This window comes from Ambystoma mexicanum, chromosome 4q (genome assembly GCF_040938575.1).
Source record: "Ambystoma mexicanum isolate Mex_15411 chromosome 4q, UKY_AmexF1_1, whole genome shotgun sequence".
NCBI classification, from domain to species: domain Eukaryota; kingdom Metazoa; phylum Chordata; class Amphibia; order Caudata; family Ambystomatidae; genus Ambystoma; species Ambystoma mexicanum.
Window position 1 is genome coordinate 212,314,446 of NC_090928.1, and position 25,142 is coordinate 212,339,587.

Consider the following 25,142-nt stretch of genomic DNA (forward strand, 5'->3'; position numbering starts at 1 on the left):
GGCAGATTCGCCCACGATAGGACATTGGTCATGTCTCTCAGACGGACTCTTAGACGCACTGCAGGATACATTAGGTATGTGATCAGAGGACGTCCCTGTTAGAGGAGCAGATCCATTACCAGCGAGTGTGCATCCGTGAGAACAGACTTAAGAAGCGGCTACTGAGCGTTACAAGCGAAGTTGTATTCTGAGCTGGGACAAGATTTAGCAGGTAGCCTTCCTGTCAGAGCACAGTAGCGTGCTGATGGAAAATGGCACAATTGAGGACAACAAGTTGGTTTTACAGTAAATATTACAGTGCTGAGCAGACATTTATGGCCCACACTCTTGATATGGCCTGTAACAAGGGCAGGATAACCAGAGTGAATGGAGTGAGGAAGAACTAGAGCCAGATGACAGGGACTTAACATTAAGCTTTAAGAACGTGCTGGGAGAATCCCTAGTGCCTGCAATTTTGCAGGGTGTTAAGCCACTACAAGGCATATTAGAAGTCCTGGATTTGTTGTTGGACAACAGGGAGTTTCATAAAGGTGCCGGTGGCAAGAAAGAGATGAAGGCGACTAATCCAGGTAAGGGTACGTCCACAGGACGCCCCATAGCTGGGGTTGGGAGACAGGGGAGCAAACAGACCTGGAAGTGGTGACACTCTTCTACTCCCCCTGGTACAAATGATGGGGGAAAAAGAAAGCCCCAAAAGGCATCTGGCGTGTTCAACAAGCTTAATTTGACCTTTTGTGTGAATGTTAGTGTGCTGGATGCCTTTTTGCCTGTGATTCTGATTCATTGAAGTGTACGGAGTAATTCATTCATGTGAAAGCAAAAATTAACTTGTAGATTTGCAGAAATATTGCTCTGTGTAATTACATGTGTATTTTGAGATAATTTGAAGTCTCTCTGCCTGCCTAAAAAGCCTTGCGGTGCCAGTAATTCACTAAAACTACATTTCCCAGCATCCCCATGGCCCTTCAGCTCGTCGGCAGTGTGTCTGCGTCAGCGCCAGCGCGTGAGCTAGGCTGGTTTTTGCCGGTTCTCGTCCAGGTTTCGCTCATTCTTAGTCCCTTCTTGATTTAGAATGACTCGGATAAGGACACTTGATCATGCCTGTGGGTATGACTGGCTCAAAAAAATCATTAATACTGGTAAAGTATATGAAACTTGGTCTTGGGTGAAGTTAGACACCAATTTGGAGCATGGGTATGCCACTGACTGTGCCTCAGTCCCTCAGGCAGCCCTGTTCTCCTCAAACCCCTCAACTGACTCTGTCCCCCAAGATAGTCTTTCCCTTTCTGTGCCATCCATTGCATTGGGTGGCTTTGGCTTTTCAGATACTTTATCCTCCTGTAACCCACCCGATGTTATTGGGGCTAAGAGAGAGGTACTCATTTCTCATCATTTAAGACATACACGGGCACAATGATTCCTTGACGAGTTCGAGCTTGTCCGCAATTACTGGTGGCTCTGTCCCTTTCTTTGATGATCCCATGAGGAACATAAACATTTTGGGCCTCTCTAAACTATGCATTCAAGTAAGTGCTGAGCCCTACCTTTTACAAAACGTCAGTTTGAGTCAGAAACGTGATTCTCCCGATTATGAGCCTGTCTGTTTAAATCAGGATATTAACAACCTCCATGCTGCCTCTCCTGCTTTTGTATTTGATTCCTCATGTGAAAATAGGCCTTGAATATCTTTAAGGTGTATGTTACTGAACACTACGTCTCTAATCAAACTTTCAATTGAGTTAGCCGATTTTATTCTAGAGCATAAGATTGATGTCTTCGTTATCAGAGAGTCCTGGCTGCATGCTGCTGCAGGTCCTGCCCACATGCTGGCCCTTCCCTAGGGTTGTAACATCTTAAGAACCAACCACGCTCTTGGTAATGAAAGGGGAGTTGCCTACATTTTCCACTCCTCAATTAACTTACATCAGGTTAATGATATAAATATTCCCAACTGTGAAGTGCTTCTAGCTGGCTGTGGATAATAACACCACAATCAATATCTTTGTGATTTACTGCCCTCCTAATAACATGCCAGACTTCCTAACCCATTTCTGCGATTGTATCTCATCTTCTCTTAAACCATAATCTAAAATTATTATTTTGGAGATTTTAATCTGGGTTTGTACGACCCCTCGTACTCTCTTGCAAAAGCTGTTCAATATACACTGGTGGAATTTGATTTTTCATATCATGTCAGACAAGCTACACACATTGGCGGCAGGATCTTGGACTGGGTGGTATCACATAAAATGGTGATGGACAATGTGGACATTAATCCATGTCCTTGGTCTGATCACCCCCTTGTACAATTCCAGTTTCCCTGGATTATGCAACCCACAAAAAAAAAGGCTTGCCGTCTAAAGTGAAGTGTCCTAATCTGTGGACACTCACCATGTATTCTAGGCAACCTTTTTTTTTACCCATGTTATGGATAATCTTGCAAACTATAACTCGGCCACCAAGTTGGCGGTGGCATACAAAGACATGATTTCCTTAGCCGTGAATAGTCTTGTACCTCAGAAACAAAGATTGGTGAAAACGCAAACATCTAAATTGTGGTTTACTCCTGAAATCCAGAAACTAACATGTCAAAAAATAGAGCTCTGGAAAAAGAACATGTCCACTGAAGACCAATTAAACTACACTTGCGCTGCTAAAGCATATTAAACTGCCCTCTGCACAGAGAGAAAATCCTCCTATGACAAAAGAATTAAAGAGGCTGTTTTGGATACTAAGGAATTGTTTAAAATCCTGAGAGAGTTAGAAGATCCTCACCCTCTCGTCTCCACTATCACGAAAGATGCCAAATGGCGTACTTCAATTCAGAATGCAATGCAGCATAAAATTGAGAAAATCAAGAATAACATCTCGGTTATATTAGAGTCCCTAAATGGCTGTTCCCCCACAGTCACGTGCGGCAGACCTTCACTGCTTTGCCTCACTTGAAGGTTAGTGAGGTGGCGGAAGCGGACGTTCTGGAAATTCTTGCGAGAATCCAACTAACAAACTGCAGGGGGCGATATCTGCCCAGCCTCTATTGTTAAATCATGTGCTAAATCACTTGCCCTGCTTATCACCAAATTTTTGAATGCCTCCTTCCTATAGTGCCATGTGTCATTGGAGATAAAACAGGCCTAGATTTCTCCTCTCCAGAATAAATCGACCCTGGATCCTAGTCTAGTGGGCAATTACCGCCCAATCACTAACGCCATTTTTACTAAAGATTCTAGATTAACTTGCCCATAGCGAAATCCAAGATTTTCTAAGTGTGCACAACATCCTAGGTCCAAAGCAAATAGGTTTTAGAAGCACTCACAGTACTGAGTCCACCCTGTTGGATTTTAGAGCCAACATCATGCAGAACTTTGATAAAGGAAAAACTGCTCTTCTGATGCTTTTGGACCTCATTGCAGCTTTTGATCTGGTGGACCACTCCATACTGGTGCCTAAACTGCAGGATTATGCCTCGCTCTCCGGGGAGGCTTCTTTCATTTTTGACGAACCGGACGGCTAGAGTTTTATCATGAAGACGCCATGGCGGATGTTTATATTCTATCTTGTGGTGTTCCACAGGGGTCGTGTGTGTTTTCAACTTGGTTTAATATTTTCACCCTGCCACTTTTTGAGTTGTTGGATTCAGAGGGCATAGTGTATGCCAACTATTCAGACGACACTCAGTGCCTCGTTCCACTCAGCTGGCAGTCATGCTTTGGATACCGTGACTACTAACACTGTCTACATCCACATGTAGATGTTGCAAAATGGCTTGGCACTTAATAACGCCAAAGCAGAGAGTATGATTGCCAGAACTGCACCCAAACTATGCAAATTGGATATTGCCTGTCGAGCCTTCCAAATTGCACTCTGGCGCCTCTTCCTAAAGTTAAGACTCTTGTACTGGTCATTGATCAGGAGCTTACTATTAAAGCACATATTAGTGGCCTTGAATCATGTACCTCATACTATATTAAGCTGCTTTCTCAAATCGGACCATTCCTGGACTCTTCCAAACGTGCCACTGTGGCCGGTGCCATCATTGGAGCTTGTCTAGACTATTGTTGGAGCCTGCTGCAGGGTGTAGGTAAAGGAGGAATAAACCATTTACAGGTGGTGCAAAATAACACGGTTTGTGTGGTCAAGGGGTGTTGAAAAACTGATCATGTTTTGGTGGCTAGGAGAACCCTACATTGGCTACCAATTGAAAAACAGATTAAGTTTCCGACCTGGTGCATTAACCATGATTGTCTCTACAGGAAAAGTCCCACCTATCTCTCTAACCAGCTCCCCAGTCTTCCTATTAGCTGAACACTGAGGTCTAATAACTCATGCCTAATGCAAATTCCTAAGGCCAAACTGTCTCTTGTGGCGGTTGGGTGTTTCCCCATTGCAGCCTGGCGCCCCTGGAATGATTTGCCTCCTGACCTCCGAGCATGCCCCTCCTTGGCAACCTTTAAACAGAGGCTGAAGACCGCTCTATTCAAATAACTGTCATTCTGACCTCTTTTTGCGGTCCGGTTTTCTGATCAACCCCCTTTTCATATTTGTGTGTCTGTCCTTTGTCTATGGGCTCTGTTTCAGCGCTTTAGAAATCAAGTAAATACATAAGAACGCTGTCCTCCCCAAGTCAGCCATGCCCAGCCTCATATCCCATACCCCAAGGGCAAAGAAATAGAGGAGGAGAAGTAGGAGTAGGAGGAGGAGGAGGAGGAGGAGGAGGAGGAGCCGGAGGAGGAGGAGTCAGAGGAGGAGGAGGAGCCTGAGGAGCCAGACTGGCTGCAGCAATGCAGTCCAGTCTAGCCACATAATTCAATTTAGCATGTATAAAACATGTTATTACGTGGCTACACTGTCATTTATTGTGCAGCCGGTCCAGCCATTTGTTACTGGGAATTCATGATAAAGCAAACATAAGAGTTATAATGTATCTGACACGTAGTAACTCTTTTCTTATTGTGGCATGCCATTTTTTTTATAGCCAAGCCAACATGAGTATTTTTTTTAATTTTATGTACAAGTACTGGCATACACTGGCAGAGCCAGCTTGGACATGTTTTCTTGCTATATCATCAATGCCATTATGCACAAAGCAAACATGAGTATATTCTTATATGGGAATACTGGCATGTATAGGTGAAGCTAGCATGGAAAAGTATTGGCACAGCCAGCGTGAAAATGTTTTGTATACTGGCATACATTAATGGCAAAAGCATCATGAAAATGTATTTAAAATGCTCCTGTTCACTGTTGGTGACCTAGCTCTGTTGGACTTTTCTGATGCGTTACTCTACAAAAGCAGATTACAAACTGTCTGGCTTTTTACCCAATTTTTTATAATGCACCATTGTAACTCATTCTTCAAAAAGGTTTCTTGGGAAGGGGGGTGATTTCCAACCTCCTCTTTGAAACACATCTTGGTTATTTGGACTCCCTGGCTATGCCCAGTCGCTCATGCATGTTTGTGGCAAGTATTTGCACGCACCTCCTATTAAAACATTGACCAGTCGCGACTGAGGAAGGGCCAGCCGAGGCTGAGCAAGTGACCACAGAGAAGTGGCTGTGAGAGCTGAAGGAGAGAAGTGGAGAGCCTGCAGCTGAGCCCCCAAGGACTCATTTGGACCGGCAAAGAGGGTGAGAGCAGTGCAGGGGCACCAGCGCTCCCATTTTTTGTTTCGAGGTAAACGAAATGGGCTTCCCTCCGGCGTCCCCAGGTGAGCAGTGTTGCCTTCCTTGACCCCTGTGGGCCCAAAAATGTCTCTGACCGCGTTGCGGGCTGCCCCCAGGCCCCGCATGTTACGTTGCTTCACAGCTCCTTTCATCCTTGCCCCTCCCTCTGCCCGCCTCCCAACCCTCCCTCCACCCGTGATTGGCTGTGTGCCTTCCTGTGAACTCCTCCACCCGTGATTGGTTAGCGCTCTGGCTTTAATGGACCCTCCCAGGGCAGCAATATGCCCGGCAGCCCCTGCGGCGAAGTGCCCCAAGGCTAAGGGCGGCTCTAACATTGGCGGCTCCAGAAAGTGTCTGCAGGTGTCAGCAGGGGAAGCCAGTGAAGCCAACCATCATCCGACAGCAAAAACGTAAGTGGCATGGGTGGTGAGTAAAGCAATCGCTCTACTCCAGAAAGCCCTGCCACTCTACGTTACCTTACCAATTCATAGACTGCCAGGCAAACATCACTTACAACACGTACTTAGATAAAATTGTGACCATCAGCCCACGTCTATCCGAGACAAGATTGTAATTATTTGGCCTTGCGTCGCATCTAGATAGAAATGTGAATGTTAGCATGTGCCACACTTGGAATCATGAACATTAGCCTGGGTCGCATCTAGATAGGATTATGAATGCACCAAGTGCCACACTTGGATAGAAATGTGAATGTTAACATGTCCCACACTTAGATGCAATTGTGAATGATAGCACGTGCCACACTTCGATGGATCGTGAACATTAGTCTGCGTCGCATCTAGATAGACATGTGAATGTTAGCATGTGCCACACTTAGATGGAATCGTGAACATTAGCCTGCGTCACATCTAGATAGAAATGTGAATGTTAGCATGTGCCACACTTGGATGGAATCGTGAACATTAGCCGGAGTCGCACCCAGATTGAATTATGAATGCTAGCATGTGCCACACTTAGATGGAAATGTGAATGTTAACATGTCCCACACTTAGATGCAATTTTGAATGATAGCACGTGCCTCACTTAGAGGGAATCATGAACATTAGCCTGCGTTGCATCTAGATAGAAATGTGAATGTTAGCATGTGCCGCACTTAGATGGAATCGTGAACATTGGCCTGCGTCGCATCTAGATAGGATTGTCTATGTCAGCAAGTGCCACCCTTGGATGGAATCTGAATGAGAGCATGTGCCACACTTAGATGGAATCGCGAACATCAACCTAAGTCGCATCTAGATAGGATTATGAATGCACCAAGTACGACACTTAAATGGAATAGTGAATGATAGCAAATGCCACACTCAGACAGAATAACAAATGTTAGCATATGCCACACATAAATAGAATTGTGAACAATACCCTGCGTTACAACTAGATAGGATTGTGAATGTCGGTCAGAGCCACATCTAGATAGAACAGCGATTGTTAGGTAGTGCCACATCTAGACTTCATCGGGAATACTATCAAGGCCACATAGAACTGTGAATACTAGCCTGCTTCACAAATATACAGGACTTTCGAAGGTGGGCCAGCGCCACATTTGGATACAATTGTTGAATATTGGTGGACATCGTATATAAATGATTGTGAATATCAGCCAATACCGGATCTACATAGAAATGCAGAGATGTTCACGAGCCACACCTAGAAAAAACGTGGAATTTTTAGCACATCACATCTAGACAGCGATGCTAATAACCAACCCACTAACAATTTCACCCCTCTGCATACACCTCTCAAACTCTAACCAAACACAACCACAACCCTATAGCACAACAAACCGCACAAACTTTACTACACTGCAACAACAAACCACACATATACTCGCACAACATCACACGACGGCTACCGACCGGAAAGCACCCCAAGCCCAGCAAACAGTGTTAACCGTGTTGAGGCTGCCAACAGCAAATCACTGCTCTCTTGCACTTTTCCCGCTTGTTCCCACTAACTCACCCCTCTCCCCTTTTCAGAGCCGCCAGGGTACCACTCCGGTGGTGATAGTGTGCGGTACAAATATCCTTTAACATTAACATTGGTATGTGAGTGGGTGACTTATTGACCCTGTTGGAGCTGGGGTTGCTTCCTCCTGCTCAAGGGGCTTGGTAGGCGGGTGATACCATGATAAGGCAAGATATGTTTTCCAAGCTCCCTGATTGGCAGGAAACATCGAACAAAAATACTGCCTGCTGATGTCCATTTCATCTCCACCTTCCAAGTGGTAGTTCCAGTCAATTTCCAGAAGCATTTCCCTATCTAAGATATTTGGAGCATGCAGGGTTTAAATTCAAATTTCTAAAAGCACTTGTCAGAGTTGTGTAGAACTTGATAGAGGACTCGTTTTCCTTTCTGACCTATTCTGGTAACATCCTCCTGGTGTTCTGTCTCTGGGAGTCGCCACACTTATGACGGTCTCCTGTTGCCAAGGCCACATGACCCATGTTTAAGAGCTAGGGAGTGAATATTGGGCAGGCACTGGAAATAATGTGGCTCCTCCTTGTATCTTGTCTTTTCTTAACTGTAAAGCCAGCGTTTCAGCTCTTATGGAGTTTTTTTAGATGGACCAAGAGTCGCAAATGGTGCTCTGTTCCTGCAACAAATCGACAACTGTTTTTATTTTTTATTTTTAATGGGGTTTGTACTTTTTTCATTGGTGGAAATTGAAAGAATGTAAACGGGGATCCCAAAAGGACCAGGGTGGGGAGTGGAGTTTGGAAGAGGGGGCGGAGTTCCAAGGAGGTGGAGTTGGCAGTTCAACTCTGCTCAAAATAACAGTTTAGAAATGGTGCAATTTCTTTTTTTTAAATGTTATTACTTGTTTTAATTGATTTACAATTTTTACAAGACATCTTCCAGAAGGAAGAAGACGACACAATCCTTGTGAACTTTGTTAAAATTGTAGAAGAGAGAGGGAAAGCACATTGATTTTTCCAGGGGTGTACTCCTATTCATTCCCTACAAATTTTCCTTATTATCCTGCTCTTGACGTGTTCACCTTGACTTCGATGTCATTGTGTGGTTTGGAAGGTTGCTTGGTTGTTACTTTCCCCCTTTCTTTTCACAGTCCAAGATTGTGAAAAAGACACCACCGCTATCACTGAATTAGTTCTTTCCCCACTCATCAAACTGGACCACCAATCTTCTTCCTTGTATGTTTTAAGTTTGCATTGTTTGTGGCCTAAATGAATTGTCCTTGGTTTATTCGGACCCACTCAGGACTACAGCAGTTGTTTGATTGTGTACGTTTGGTCTGGGTTCTTGCAATAGCGGCAGCTTTTTGAGGGTGACAGCCCTCTGATCGCCTGAACTTCGTTGGTGGCTAGTAGGATGAAACAAATCCTCATAAAGGTGTTTCTAAAAATCCTATTTGGGAATGTTTCCATATATCCCAAAGGCTGGTTTATTCGTCTCATGTTTGTTGGGAGATCTGCTATTCGCCTGTATTTAGCCAATGTTTCCAATGTCTCTATCCAATCGCATTCTGCAAGCTTCTTTTTTGTTTTGGTTGGATTTTACCACAATTCCTCTTCCGAGCTGCCGATTTTTTTCAGGATGGCTTTGTTTCTATTTCCCCAAGTGATCAAAGAGCTGTGTTTACCAGCAGAGAGTTCGTTGTGTATGATTTCGAAGAACTCCAACTGCGAAGGTGGTAGTGTCTTTCTGTACAACATCAAGGCGTTCCGTTCGACTGTGGCTTGAAGTGACATCAAACCTAATGTGCTTCGAAGGGAGCCATTGGGGTAGATGGTGGTAGGCGCAAGACTCGCAAGACTCGCAGCCAGAAATATCCCTCCAGTCTCAACCAGATCTTGAACGGGATGGCTGGCATTGCTTGCGCTCTGTAAATCGGTGACGGCAGAACTTTTACCTCTATAAAAATTCCCTGTCAGAATGATGGAAAATCGTCCAAATTTCCTGTCGACTGCTTTTGTCTGAGTTGTTAGGCTTTTTATCTTTAAAAAACAAGATTTCTTGCATTCGGGACTCGACTGGGCTATTGTTCAGTGTTATCCATAGATATTTGAATTGCTTCACTTTTTCGATCGATCTTCACTCCGTCTGGATGCCTTTACAGGTTTTCAGATCTCTTGATGGATTTTTGGTACCATGACTTTGGTTTTTTCCTTGTTGATCTCCAGGTTTTTTGTTTAATCTAGTCTGACAAGTTGTTTAATTGCTGCTGGAGGCCAACCGGAGTCTGATCTAATAAGATCATATCATCTGCATACAAGAGGCGGGTTATCCTCTCACCTCCTAACGATGGAGGAAAAGATTGCATGGATCCTTCTGAGTATTTAAAGTCACCTAGGTATTAATTAAACAGAGCAGGAGCTAGGAGCCATCCTTCCTTTACTCCTCTTGATGTCACAATTGCTTCAGATAGTAGCCCCCTGCAGTTTAATCGCACCCTCATTGACGTATCAGTATAAAGGGCTTGTATCGCCTCTAAGATTGGGGCATTCCAAGTCTTCAAGCTTTTGCCAAAGGATTTCTCGGTTGACCTGGTCAAAAGCTTGGACGAGGTTTATAAAGGCAATTAATATACTGGGACTCCCATCTTTCATCTTGCCCTTCAAGGAGCTTAGAACTAATATGTTGGGTGTTGTTCCTAACTCTTTTACAAAGCCTGTCTGAAAAGGGTCTGCACAGACAGCTCTTTTAGCCTAAGAGTGGAAATGGTCTAGAGACCATAATCCGAACACCTTGCCAATGACGTCCAGTAACGCTATCGGGCGGTAGTTCCTTGGGCTATCTTTTGGCCCCTTTTTTATAAATCTGAACTACCGTTGCAGATTTCCATGATTTTGGGATTGATTTAGTCAGCACGCATCTTTTGTAGACCTCCCGGATGAAATAGGCCCATTCCTTAGGATGTTCTTTAAGGTCAATGTTTCTGATTCTGTCAAGCCCATGTGCTCTCAAACTGTTTAGTTTGGTGATCTTCCCCAGTATTGAATCAAACTAAATAATTCGATTTTCTTCTCTTGATTTCTGGAAAAGTTTTGTAAAGTGCATCACCCATACTTCTTAACCTATGTTGTTTTGTAGGGAATTGTCTGTTTCAGATGTTGTGGATTTAATTGGGGACCAAAAGTCTCTTGCTCTTAGTCTGCATATTATCCGTAGCATGTCCTTGGAATCTGATTGATACAATTTCCGTCTGTAGGTCATAAGCCAGCTCTTAAATTCCTCTGCAATGAGTTTTGCTTTTGTGACATTTTCTAAAGATCCTGACTTGGCTGCTTGTTGTATTGCTAGCCTCATCAGCTTTCTTTTTGCAACAAGGAGCATGTCATATTTATGAACAAACTGACTTAAATTACTCTTAGAATTTTTCCCTTTCAAACAGTAAAAGGGTGAGGAAGGTTTGGTAGTCGACCGCTGCTCCATCTCTAGCCTTGTTTCCTTGTACTGAATTCTCCTTGTATCATTTGGTTAGAGAGCGTACACCTTTGGCCGTGAGTTTTAAATGAGTGCCACTGTTGCAGCCTTCTATTTGGGCTGACATTTAAAATCTTGGTTTTCTCATTGACATCCATGCTGCTAACAGCAAGTTGTGGTCGCTGCTCTTGGTTCTTATGATTCTGAACTAAGCAATGAGGGGCAATAGATCCCTGGATGTAAATATATAGTAAATTATTGCACTTTGCCCTTCGCGTTCCCACGTCGGGACCTGCGCCTTGTAGTAACTCTAGTAACAAGTGTAGGTTATGGAAGTCTCTTGAGTCCATCAGTTCTAACCATGCGGCTCCTCTATCACTTGAAGTTAGAGCATTTGCTGCTCGAATTCATTTGTAGTTAGCTGCAATACAGGTTACATTTATGTCACTGCATACAATTAAATATGTAGCTTGGTAGTCGACGTGTGCCTCGTCAGTAGCTTTCTCTACAATCCGCAGAAAGGTTCTGTTGTTCTGGGCGTTTGGATTCCAATCCACATTGATGGCTACTATGATGTTTTTCTTGTTTACATCGTCTAAATGGCCTTGTTGTTGCCAATTTATCAAAGTCGCTTGCACAAATATGTGTGAGACAAAGGATTTTACAATTGTTAATTCGCTGCCTGATCTTACTGCTGTGATTCGGCCCAAAGCAGGCCTTCCTTTTACGCCTGTAGCGGCTGGGCAGATAGAGATCTCGTAACCATCCAAATTGGGTTTGCCATTAGCCACGTATCTTGGAGACATAAAATGTCGAAGTCTCCCAAGTTGACGTCGCTAGATGTGGTCAAGTGGTTAAACCTCTTGTGTTACATGAGCCTATTGTTAAAATGTCTGGATCCGATGGGTGGTTTAGAGGGCCACTCTCCTGAAGTTGTGAATCACATGGCTATCTTTTTAGGTGTGACACGAGGGCTGATGGAAGCCAGGCCCAATTTAGATGATCATGTTCCTTCATAGCATTTACACTGCTACTCATTTGATTTGCCTGGTTACCCACAGACAGATCCTGTTCGAAGGTCACTTTTAATTTTGGCATTTGCCCACTAGGCCTCCTCCCCACCCCTAATGGCTCTTGGTACATTTCCACTTCTGGGGTCGAAGATCTTGACGTCTCGACTTCCGCGTGTTCATAATGCTGTGTTCTTCGGTCTTGACTGAGTTGGTGGGAGTTGGATTTGCTGGTAGAGTTTCTTCTTTTTGATATTTCTTTTTGGCTCATCCCATCCGTGAGGTACATGTCTGACCCAATGCGGGGCAGTGGATGTACTTTTATTTCAGCTTCCTTTACGTTCCATTTTTGCTGATCATCAGACTCCGATTTGGTTTTGGTAAGGTCGAATCCTAGCATCAGTAAACTCTCAGTTACGTCTAACAGCATGCTTTTCACTAATGGAGACGTTATAAGAAGATATGAGCGATCTAAACGCCCGTCTTCTCCAAATTCAATTATCTATAAATCCTCCGAGCGGATTTGTCTCAGGTTGAGGATGCATTGGAACAAGGTCAAAACTGTTTTTCTATTGAGGATTACCTTTTCCTCTTTGTAAAAAATCTTTCCAACTTGAACGTACGATTTTATTCTTTTCCCTCATTGTGCGACGATCTACATTGTGAGGGATTTTCTTCCCCTGATCAGAATGAGATTTGGTCCTTTTCTTTGAGCTGTCACCTCTCGCCCTTCCTCTCTTAATGCTTCCAGATTTGTAATATGTGATGGTTGCACGGCAATGGCGTGACCTTTTTCTCAAAGGCCGCTCCTTTGATGGAGTCCTAACCTTCTGCTAACATCACTCCTCTTTATCGGGTCGGGGTTTGTTCTTTTTCCCGACTCTCGATGCAGAGTGAGAAGGAGCCTTTTGTAATAGCTTGTTGTTCCCACTTTTTAGCCAGTTTTGAGAAGGTAGGTGGCTTCATCTCGACTGTTTGCTTCTTTGAGCTGGGGCAGGGCCCTGAGAGCATTGCTGAGCTTTTACAGGTCTTTGTTTGCTATGCGGCGCTTTGATCAGGTCTGAATCTGATTCCTCAATAGAGTACAGGCTCATATTCATCAGGTCGATACTCTTCTTAGACTCGTCCAAATTCATTGGCGAAGTACGTTTCTCTTTTTGCGTTTCCTGTGGTGTAGAGTTTGGGGCTTTGTGATTCTGTTTATGGGATACCTTCCGGGATGCTGTTATTGGGTGTACGACGGGGTCTTTATTTGTGACTCCCGTTTTCTTTGATGTTGAGTTTGCTCGCAGTTCTTCTGTGGAATGCTTTAATTCATCAAGTTTGTGTCTTGATTGACCAAAAATTGCAAAGTCTTTATTTGGAACTTCAGTAATGCTATTGCTTTTTTCTGGTTGCAGTACTTCATTTTGAGATTTTTTATTTCGAGGTTGGTCACTGACTTCCAATACTATGCAGCCATTTCTCCTCGTTTTTGGTTGAACTTCAGTCGAGTCTGAAGTCAGCATCGCTACTGAGTCCAGGTTTTTCTGTTTCAACATGGCCTTTTTCACGGGGCCATAGCACTGGTGGTTTCCGCCGTTCTTTTCTTTGGGCCGTACCGAGATTCCGCCATGTCTGTGCTCAAGTCGGTTCCATGTGTTAATATCCCTGCAAAAATATTGCGATACAAAAATATCCCCATATTTTTGCGGCGATATTGACCCATGGACCCTGTGGGGGACACCCCCTGCAATCCCTGCATTATTTTAAAATGAGCGGGGGACACCCGCTCCCACAGAATATCCCCCCCCAAAAATATCACCTATGGCTAGACAAACGGCCATATGTACCGGGATATTTTGTAGGATACCCTCAAGTCGACTTGTTCGAAAGTATTTTTCGTCCGTGAATTAACAGATTGTGCTCTTTTTGAGTCCAGCGTGCCTGGCCACTATAGGTAGGCTTTGGTCCCTGTAAGAGGGTCGAGTTGGTCTTGCCTTGTTGTTGTCAATTAATTTGTAGAAGAGCTTTGATCCCTCATGACCGGTTTGCTCGCTTTCTTTGCGGTGATGTAACCCTCTAGATAAATTAACTTGGTGTGCATAAGGGCGATCAGAGTGGTGTGATCTTTTAATGTGTCGTTTAAAGCCTCGTAGAGTTTACTAAATGGTGCTAACGCTATGGTTACTGTAGACATTATTGTGAGCAAATCCATTTTTTTACTTGGTGTGTATTTTCCACTTTTGTATGGGGTTGCTCTGGATCTTCGATTTTGTGGGGAGAGGTTGAGAGAGGACTGTGTTGTGAGGGTGGGGGCGGATAATTTTTTCTACTGAAAAACTCTCTGGTACTTTTTCTTGAGCGGTCGGTATTTCTCCGCCCAAAGAGAGTTTAAGTCTCTTGTTATGATGTTCCACCAATGATCAAGGGGCTTTAGGTGATTCCTGTGCAAGTGGCAGATGGCTTGTTTGAAGGTAGATAGGCCTGCCTCGCGGAAGTGGTGGGGTTAATTCCGAAGTAGTTGGATTTGAGGCGACGGGTCCTTCTGCAATGTCAATTGAATATTGAAGTTCGGCGTTCTCCGTTCTAAGTACTGGGTGTTCGAGGGTGGAATACCACTCTCATCCGGTTCCATATTATTTATTTCCCTTATGTTGCCATAATAATGGACTGGGTTAGGGGTCGCTGCCTGGTTTCCATTACTTTTGATGGCCGTCGGGTTGGGATTCGTGGTTGGTGGCGGACAAAATGCCACTTTCTAGTGGCTAGTGATTGAGCGCTTGTTGGCAGGGAAACCCATTTTGGGGATGCGTTTATCTCTTCGGCTGCTTTCACTAACTCTTCATCATTTACTGTATGATGCTGAGCGCCTTCTAGAATTTCTGCGTCTGATAATTCACTTGTGTTGGCGTTCGGCGTCTTGCAGAGTTTGTGAAAGAAGTAGTTTGCTAAAGAGTCCGAAGGAGGAGGTCTCAGAGGCATTATTTTCCAGTAAATAGGTGTCCTTATTTTAGTTTTGTTTGTGTGCTTTTGGTTAGATTTCTTCTGGATGTTTTTGCCAGTATAGGCAGTTTTAGACATTGAAGTAGCTTTTTTTGTCGCTCTTGAACGTTCTGATGATGCTGTTTTCTTGTTTCCAATATGAGGACTTTGAAGCGTCTTACTACCGCCCCTTGTATTTTCTTTTCTCTTGTTATTTAGGTTTGTTTGCTGCCTTTCAGCCCCGCCAGTCTGTGGAGATGACTCTTTAGGCATCTTCAAGGAGGGGTCCACCTCTTTTTCCTCCTCGCTTTTCTCACTTGTTTCGTGTGCGAGAGAGGTCTCAAGCTGAGCGTTTCCTCCGATTCCGAGCGGCGGGCTTTTCAAGTCCTCTACTTGACTTTACAGATGAATTTCTATTTGCTCCACGAGTGGAGACGAAGCTCGACCGGGTGCAAATCCACGCCTCCTTGTAACTCTCCAGGATCCCCCGCCCCCTCGCCCTCTGTGTTCCCAGCGGGCGGCGCTGGCCGATCTCGACTTCCCGCACTCTCTCTTGGGAGCCATTCGGCTCCATCGACAAATCGCGATCCCGATCGGTGGGGACTTTTTCTGGGGAGGCTGAGGGTGTCCCCCACACTTCATTTTGGGTGGGCCCCCCACCACCCGAATACACGCTCGGGCTCAGCTCCAGCCAGTGGGTGACAGGGCGCCTGTGCCAGTTTCGCGCAACGACAGCGCGACGGGGGCTGGGTCGCTCTCGACAAGTAAGGCATTTTCAATTTCAATTACATTGTCTCGTTCATTCTTATTGGTAGCATGTTCTGTTTGGTACCTGTACAGTTCTGTTCAGCTGTTGTAGGCAAAGGAGATTTCAGCCCAACGATGTTCAGGGGCTCGCGTCTCCGACGTTTTTCCTTTTTGCCATAGACTGCCAAAACTGCTTAACTCTGCAGCCAACTCAGCGCCCGCTCGGCGGTGGGATGGAGGTTTTGTAGCAGCTCCTCCTTCAACAAGAGTAGTGGAAAAGCTTCCACAGCAGGGTAAACGCAGCAATCTGGAAGAGACTGCAAAGACTGCTTAACTCTGCAGCCAACTCTGGTGCAATTTCTTTCATGCTGTTTCTTTCCAAATCCTGCACTGTGCATAAAGGATTCAGAAATGTTGGAGGAAGGATATTTTGACTCCCAGACGAGAAACAAGGGCTGGCGATGTTGGTAAACACACATGGAATGATATCATCTCTGAGCCCAGAAGGAATTCATCTGAAGAGAAATAATTTAAAAAATGTGCTATAAGGCACACTTGTAAAATGACCACAATGATCCTCTCCTGTTCTGCAAGAGGTTTTCCATGCGTACGGTTCTGTCATTTGTTGCAAGGTATGTGACGCTGTTCAATGTCATCACTATTTACAGTGTATTTTAAATCACATCCCCTTAATATCGATTAGTCCAGCGGCTGCATTGTGCATCATATCACACACAGCAATTGTTGAACCTCTCCTTCACGTTAAAACTAAGCAATTCGCGGAACTGTGTATTGTTTTCGTACAGAGACTTTGGTTTTGAAGAGTATTTTAAATCAACCTTTGGAGCAGTTAGGATTGTATAGTCTACAGTTTGCAATGCACCAAATGCTCCAATCAAGCTTAATGCTCCAATACAAAGGCTGGAATGCACTGTACATCTAGGTTTAGACCAGCCTCAGTTGAACAAACAGTAAGTAATCAAGCTTGCTTCTTGTGATGGTCAAGTTGTAAACAGTCCTTAAGCGGTTTTCCTGCTATGTATTTGGTAACCTAGGTTGAGATTGAAGATGGTAAATCTGTTCCATATGGAGTAGTCAATTTGTGATTCATGCACGGCCTAGTAGTCGTTGCATCCAGATTTCTAAATTCAGCGACAACTTGCTAGAATACACTTTCAAGCCATGAGTACCTACCATATTGCTCTTATTCCAAAATCATGCATGGAGATTAGGTGTTCAAAGTAAATGCCTGCTGTTGTGTTATGTTAATGGGCATTTGTATAGTGTCTTTTACCATTGGTATGGTCTCAATGCACTGTAGGTAGAACGTCCTCGGGTACCGTAGTCCAGGTAAGTGGAGATAGATGGAGCAGTCAACAGTATGTGAGTGCACTGTGTATATGTGCAGCTAGACCTCATTTCTTTTCGTGGATAGCTGCATTCTAATGCTGGAAGTAGTGTGCAGGGTATGTGAGACTCGTAGTATGTCTGCAGCTAGACCGAATTGCTGTGGGGGTAGCTGCATTCTAGTGGAGTGTTGCTAGTATGTCAGATTATGTGTGCAGTGAGTTACTAGAAGCATGGATTATTCTACAACTCTACACCAATGCCTTCAACTCCCTTTTCCTCTTCCCACCTGCTAATTACCACGCATAAGAGCAATGTGTTCTCTTGCACTTCCATGCCTCATGAAATGCTTATTTTTCTCCTTTCTATTTTGGGGGCATTTCAGCACTTCTGCTTTCCATAGAAACTGATTAAAGGCTAAAAGAATGTTTCACTTGGAAGGCAGTCTTTATATGGAAAAAAGGCAATAGAAAATGAAAATCAAATACTGACTCTCCTGAAAAATTATTATGCTAACAAAATCATCTGCACCAGAATGTGTGATTATCATGAATGGGGGAAGTTTTGGGTGTTAGACTACCCTCTAGGTCCAATATGTGGACACTGGCATTTCAGCAGCCACATGTTTCCCTCCACCCAGCCGTTTCCTTGTTTCTTCCCCTCCCTGTGATTTGCCCGCTACTGCAGGCTGAATGTGAGCATTGATCAGGGCCCTTTAGTGCGTTCCCCACACACCGTCTTTGGCTTGAGGTGCCAGCAGGTAAGTTTGCCACTTTTAGATCTTGGCCCATCTCCCACCTGAAATGTTTATTTTTCTCCATTTTGCATTTTTTTGTGTGCATTTCAGTTCCATGGTGCGCCCACCGGCTTCCACCACCCAGCTACTTCCTTGTTTCTTCACCCGCCCCTCCTCCTAGCCTTGGCCCGCTAGTCTCCTTATAAGACATCCTCCCAGGGCAGCCCCTTCCCGTGAAGCCCTGTTGGCTTAGGGCCCCAAGGCAAAGGGCAGCTCCCGAAGAAGCAGCTCCATCCCGTGTTTGCCTGTGTTGCTGCAACTGCCTTTTGGCATGCTTTTGATTTAATTTGTATTTTGGCCCTCTTCTGCGCCATCCTATACCGTCCAAAGGCCCTTTCCGAGCCACTTCCTTCTTCCCCTCTGCTCCTCCCTTCTAGCCCTCCCACCACCCTGTGATTGGCACACTCCACAGACTAACACACTGTGAGGGTCCATGACCTGTTACCAGCCTTCCGTGCACCACTTGAGCCTCCTGGTGCCCACGGGTAACTGTGCCTGCCCCCTCTGTTGCTGCAACTGCCTTTTTGCATGCTTTTGATTTCATTTGTATTTCGACGCTCTCCTGCGCCATCCCATATTGTCCAAAGGCCCCTTCCGAGCCACTTCCTTCTTCCTCTCTGCTCCCACCTTCTAGCCCTCCCAACACCCTGTGATTGACCCACCTTCCCTTTTAAGACATCCACACTGGGCAGCCTCAGTTAGCCCCACCGGCTAAGGGCCCCAAGGCAAAGGGCAGCTCCTGAAGAAGCAGTTCCAGTCTGTGTTTGCCCCTGTTCATCTGTGAAGCCTTCCGCCGTCAACCAGCAGCGAGTGTTAAGGTAAGTGTGGTTTGCGTCTGGAGTACAACAATTACTGTTTTCCAGCAAAGCCCTACCACTTATATTACCCTACTTAATATAGCACAACCTTGTTAGTCAGCTAGTAATCAGTTCCAGATCATATATCTGAAATTAGGGTGTTTTAGCCCTGTTTTGTTGATTCCATAATTTAGGCCTTTCTGTATGTACTGTTGTCTCTCAAATGTAGGTGTTTTCTCCCACTACTCGGATATCCCAATGCAGGGTGTTCCACCATGTACTGTTGAGTCTCAAATGTAGGTGTTTCTGCACGTACTGTTTTCTCTCAAATGTAGGCATTTCTTCCCGCTGCTCAGGTATCCGAATGCCAGCTGTTCCACCCTGCACTGTGGACTCTCAAATGTAGGCGGCTTCTCCCCTTTCCGTCCTGAGCCTGATCTCATTAAGTTCCGGAAACTCCTCAAGGCCTTCCTCTTCTCTTCTCTTCTTCTTTCTCTCTCCCTCTTCCCCTGCTAACCTCCATCTCTATTCCCTACTCCTTCTCTTCCCTAACTTCATCCATTTTGGCAGACTCGTCTCCTTGAGCACCTACAGAACCACACATGTCCCAGACTCCCCTGCCAGTCTTTGCACTTGCCCCAGGGCTTCTGCACTCTGCTCACCACTTTGCACTTTCTAGAACTAGTTCCATAAGAAGGGTAACCTCTCTGCACTTAACCCAGGGCACTGCTTGACTGTGGCACTTGTTCCCCTGCCTACACTTCCTATCAGCGCACTTAACATTACCTAGAATGCACTAGGTCTACTTCGCCTGGCCTAGTACGGCAGTTCTGTTTCTATATGTCCCTCTCCTTCTCCACCCCTCCCCGAGCACCTCACTCTTTGTCATGCACATGCCCTATCTGAAGCGTCGCTGGCTTAGTATGGTAGCCTATGGATTGTATGTCTTCTCCCTCTAATCCCCCTTTCGCCTGCCTGCCTTTCATGCACTGGACTAGTAGCAATGCCGTCAGACCTGTATGCTAGTCATCTTTTGTTAGATCATTTGGAAACTTCAAGGACTAAAATTACTCTTTATTCCCTTATTCCCTTTCCACCTTGAAGCGCTTTGAAACTCTTTACTTGTGTATAAGCGCTTTACAAATAAACCATTACATTACAATTACATTACACTGCTTGCGTGTTCCAATGTCAGATGTTCCACCATGTACTGTTGTCCCTCAAATGTAGGTGCTTTCTCCTACTGCTCAGGTATCCCAATGCCTGGTGTTGCAACATGTTCTGTGAGTCTCAAACTTGGGCGTTCCTTTGGGTACTGTTGTCTCTAAAATGTAGGCGTTTCCCCCGCTGCTTTAGTGTCTAGGTCTAGAGTCTGGTGGTTCTGCTTCTGCCGTGGGCCCTCAGACTTTGGCTTCTACCCCCAATGCTCAGGCTCTCAAGTGTAGCAAGTCCACAGCTAGCAAGACCAGCCAATCGATTTGGACCTAGCAAAGTGACATCGACGATGAACTCCATCAAAGTTTAAGGTATGTATAACTCGCACCATGTCTGAGGACGCATGCCACAGGCACGGCTCCCCATCCATGCATTAGAGAATGCTGCTATGGCTTTGCAAATCCAGTCTTGCAGCTTGCATAGCCATCCACACTGAAACCCCTGATGTGCATCAGCACCTCTGCCATTAGTATGCAGTGACAACCTACGAAAAATGTCGGTCTAGCTGGGCGCACATCGAGTCTCCTGCGCTAGTACTCTTTCCTAATCAACCTACAGCACCCACCCATGTGCCTGACTGCGGGGCTGCTTACTGGAGCCTGGCCAGCCAGCAAGCCTAAGTCCTAACCTGGCACAATGGCATCTTTTTTTTTTCAAACATACTTTATTGGCATTTCATTATAACAACCCCTCAACTTCCCCCACCCTCCCTAGACCCCCAATACCAATCCCTCCACAGACATGAACTCCCAAATCAGCCAATACAACCAATTCCCAATCCCACCCCTTCCCTGCCCCCGCTTCCCAGTAACTCTGTTACTTCTTTTGCCTCCATTGATCAAAGCACAGCAGGTTTCCATGTCCATTGTTCGTTGAGGGCTGGGCCTCTTTACCCTCTGTTCACACCGCCGGACTCCCTCCTCCCTCCTTTCCCTCTCATATTCCCCTTCCTGTATCCATCACCTCATGGTGGGCGTAAATCATTGTCTTTCGCCAAGTCATTTAACAGTTGGGACCAGTGGAGCGTCACCACTTCCCGGTCCTCTCCCATCACCCCATTCTGCAGCACTGTTAGCTCCGCTAACCCCCACCTCCGTACATCCTTTCGCCTCAAATTGATCAACGGGCCCTGGGGCGATTTCCATGCTATTGCCATTCGGCGCTTAGCCAATATGTGCAGAAATCGGCCCATTCTATTCTGTACCTTATTTCGCTTTCCCCCCGGGAGTTTCCCCCACAGGCACGTCTCCGGGCATCGCTCCAAGGTAGATCCCAATATCTCATTCAATCCTTTAAGCACCTCGTCGCAATATTCCATTATCACCGCACAATCCCACACCATATGCTGAAACCCCGCCCTTCCCGAGCCACACAGAGGACATTCCCCCGTCCGATTTCCCCCGTCATCACCTTAAGTGCCAAAGGGGTGACATATACCCTATGCAGGATATTAAATTGGACCAGCTGGAAGCGGGCATTGCGCGAAGACTTCCGAACGAACCAAGTCCCAAACCTGCCCCCATTCTTCCTCTGATATAGATCGCCCCATATCCATTTCCCACTTTTCCTTAACCTTCAGCTCTCCCTCTCCCAGCCCCTCCCCAGAGCCTTGTATATACGCGAAATACGCACCTTGGCACAATGGCATCTTAAAGTTACCTCTTAGAATCTCCCATACATGGACTTCGGTCCCCGAGGGCGTACCAACCACAAAGCGCATCGAGTCGTACAAATGGGTAAAAGACGCTATATACATGACGATTACAATGCAATACATCAATTCCACTTTAAATCACTCCCATATGGCAGTGGTGCACCCAACATACGTTATCATTGCCACTTTAAAATCGCTTTGGGATCCCATCCCCAGAAAAAAAAAAAACAGAATGAGATTTTCCAATAACGATGCTGGCAAAGTATAAAAGGTGCTCCCCTTTTAAACCCAGCATAGTGCTATATTCCTTGGAAAACAAAATCCAAATATGAGACATGTGCTATGATGATCATTTTATGTGGTGTTGTTGGTAAGTGTCAACACTGGAAACATGACAACCTGGGTGAAATCCTGGTAGCCAAACACTTGAGGAAGCTTGCCGGCCTCAAAAACAGGGGTGTTGCTTCTGCCCTCTGGAAAAATAAGCGACACTGGCCACCCACATACATCCTTTCCTTTTGCCCTGAAAATGCATATGGCCACAATCGGGGGAATAACTGCCCCAGTGTCCAGCACTACAAACTCTGTTGCCACATCCTGGGCAAATATTCACAACTTATTGGACTCTCATCACCACCCCTCCTCCCCCTGCCCTCCAACACCCCAACCTACCCTGGTTTGGCTTTCAACAATACTCTGCTTTATTAAGATGGCTTGAAAAGTACACACCATAGTAAGGAATTGCACAAATATATAAATCCTTATAGAAATATGTTAGGCAAAACGTGTACAATAGTGACATTATTATCCCTCTCCCAAAGTGCCACCCCTCTCCCCTCCCCCCCATCTTGACTGAGAGAATACAAACACCAGAATCCAATTCATCAAAAGGCATAGAAAATTGCCTTTGGGGTTTGAAAATGTACTTCCAAGACTTATAACAAAATGTAATGTGTAAAAAGGTTACCTGTTAATGTTTCAGTGTTTGACAAATGCAGGGTTCATATATGATGATAATATTTAAGCAATATGCCCAGAGCGGTGGGATGGCCCAGCTCCGTGCCTCTACACGGCTAGAGGCTGCCATGCGGCCCGCCGTAGACAAAGGAGGCAAGAAGGTAAGTGGGGTGGGGAGGTGGGAGGAAAGGGGGGGCAAACACATACGAGTCCCTGGCAGGGGGCGAAGGCAGCTTCTCAGTCGTGTGAAGGCTCAGAGCGGGGATGGCCCTGCTTCGAGCCTTCTCATTGGCTGAGGGGCTGCCACGCCCCCGCCAGGAACAATGGCCGTGGAATCCCGGCTGGGTAATGTCCCGGGGAGGGCCAATCAGAATGCTTGTTTCACATGCACATATGCTTGAAAAATAATTCATGGTTGTGAACTTTCAAAAGACTTATTTGTTGTCGAAGAGAGGCCATTGTATTTTTTTGTTTTGTTATTCCTTTCCAGATGTTGAGCGATGCAGCTCCAGGAAAAGTGAAAATTATTCATGGGGATGTTCTTAACTTTAAGATGGAGAGAGCTTTCCCAAGTCATCTTCGGAAGACGTGGGATGATGGTGTGTATGTGTGTTTTCTTCTCATTCTGGCAGATTTTATATAGTACCTTAGTCTCTCACAGAAGCTGCATGCATATAGTTAAAAGTACAGAAAATTGTCACCAAACTCCAGGAACGCTAGTCCGGCAACAATTGTGAAAGTACTTCTGAGACACGTCCATTTTGAGATGTTACGATTTCTTGTAACCCAGGGTACGAAACTGAGGGGAGCTATTTAGCTCCTGCTTGTAGCGTAAAGAGCCTGGTTAGCTTGACACCAACGGGTACCAAAAGCATACTTTTGGCTGCACAGGCCAAATGATGCCAAATCAACACAACTGTATGATTTTAACTCTGCGTTTGGGACACTCTATAATTAAAACATTAGGCTACATGTACACGACATGTAAAGCATAAGGGGTAATAAATAATGGACACAGTTATGTTTCCATATTATGTGAAAGTTGGATTTGCAGAACGCTATGCACTAGGCTCCTCGTTCGCCAGTAGTAGCTCCTGATCACTGGTTAATGCTGGAGATTTAGCAGCTCCGTTTAGCTCCTGCTTATCCAATCTCTAGCTCGACCCCTGTAACTATTACTTTGGGCGTGTTTTTCCATGTCGGGGTTAAAACTGGTGATTCGTGTTTTGTTAGATTTGGGATCTGGTTGTTTCACTAAATCAAACTCACAATTTGTTTGGTTTAATTTGTACCTTCTTATTCGCTGCTATTTAAATTTGGCCCAGCAGAGGGTGGAAGAGTACTGTTTTTCACTTTGGTGACGGTGATTTCTCAAGACAGTGTCTGCAGAATAGAAACACGAGAATGCCAAAACTAACATTTTTAGAAACCCGTTTTTTAGCTTTCACCTCTACGACACCATTTTCCAGGGAGAAGACACAAATTGAAGGTTTCAGTTCGTACTCTGATTTGGATTTGTCCGAACCACGCAGCACAGTAGTTCGGTCTTTCAGACAACCCATCATCACTATCTAAAATGTTTAGCCAATCGCTGTCCGTTCTATGCGATACCACAACTGATTTCCCACGACATTGGCACCCCGAATGACTGAAGCGTTGCTTTTCTGAAATGTGGGCCACTGGCTCTGTGCAGGAAGGATAACTATCAGTTTGGTCCTGGCAACTCTATATGCATGCTTTAACTACCATGCTGCCTTTCTGCGTGTGGCATTATGGGTCTCTTCTTTAAATTCCGAAATGAAAAGTCACAACTTTTTTTGGGTTTGAAGCAAGAAATGTTTGTGAATATTCGAAAACGAAAAGTGGGAAAAATGCCCTTTGGAAGAGTTAAAAACGAAATGGCATCAGGTTAGAGAAGAGTTGGGGGGAGGACACCGTGTGAAATTGGGGAGTTGCAGGGGGGAGTTTGGGGACCACGTTCAGCGCTCAAACGTTTTTTGCATATTCAGGGTTATTTTTCCATATTCAGGGTTATTTTTTGTGAAAGTGTGTGACACGTATAATCGCAAATATTTCTGAAATTTTGGGGGTTATTTTTAGTCCATTGCTAGATGACCACGGTTATGGGGAAAACGTTTAAGAGTTAAAAGAATGAGATGAATACAAAAAAGTGGAATTTTACAGTTACTGTGAGGTGTGGCGTAACCTATTGAGGCAACAAGTCAAGAGGTGCAATATGGACCTGGCCAGTGAGCACAAAGTGCGTGCTCACTGGCCAGGGCCAAAGGCCATGACTTGTGGGTGCAAAAGAAACATATTGGGGGAACATGTACAGTGGGCACTGGTGAAGGTCATGGCTAGTGGCTTGGTCGGCCTGAAAGACATGTACAGAGGCTACAGCCAAAGGCTGTGGCCACCTAGTGGGTCCAAAAGAAACATTGGGGCAACATGTACAGTGGTCATGGCCATAGGTCGTGGCCACAGGCTATGTCTAGTAGGCAATAAAAAAACAATGGTATAACAAAACCCTTGAAAGCCACTGAAAAAATCTTAGTTAAGGTACAGTTAAATTGCACAGATTTAACACA

General features: G+C 45.1%; 1 protein-coding gene across 2 annotated transcripts in view; it reads left to right on the forward strand.

The window, feature by feature from the left end:
• TFB1M (transcription factor B1, mitochondrial) overlaps nucleotides 1-25,142 on the forward strand; it is a 725,212-nt gene that overhangs the window by 97,291 nt on the left and 602,779 nt on the right. Inside the window, exons 1-2 of one of the 2 annotated variants that reach the window (XM_069607740.1) lie at nucleotides 17,312-20,254; nucleotides 23,045-23,153. In XM_069607740.1, coding sequence (XP_069463841.1) covers nucleotides 23,045-23,153 — 109 coding nt within the window. In that variant the 5' untranslated portion in view covers nucleotides 17,312-20,254. Of the gene's footprint in view, nucleotides 1-17,311; nucleotides 20,255-23,044; nucleotides 23,154-25,142 lie in introns of those variants that run through there. The other variant, XM_069607739.1, reaches the window with a different exon arrangement.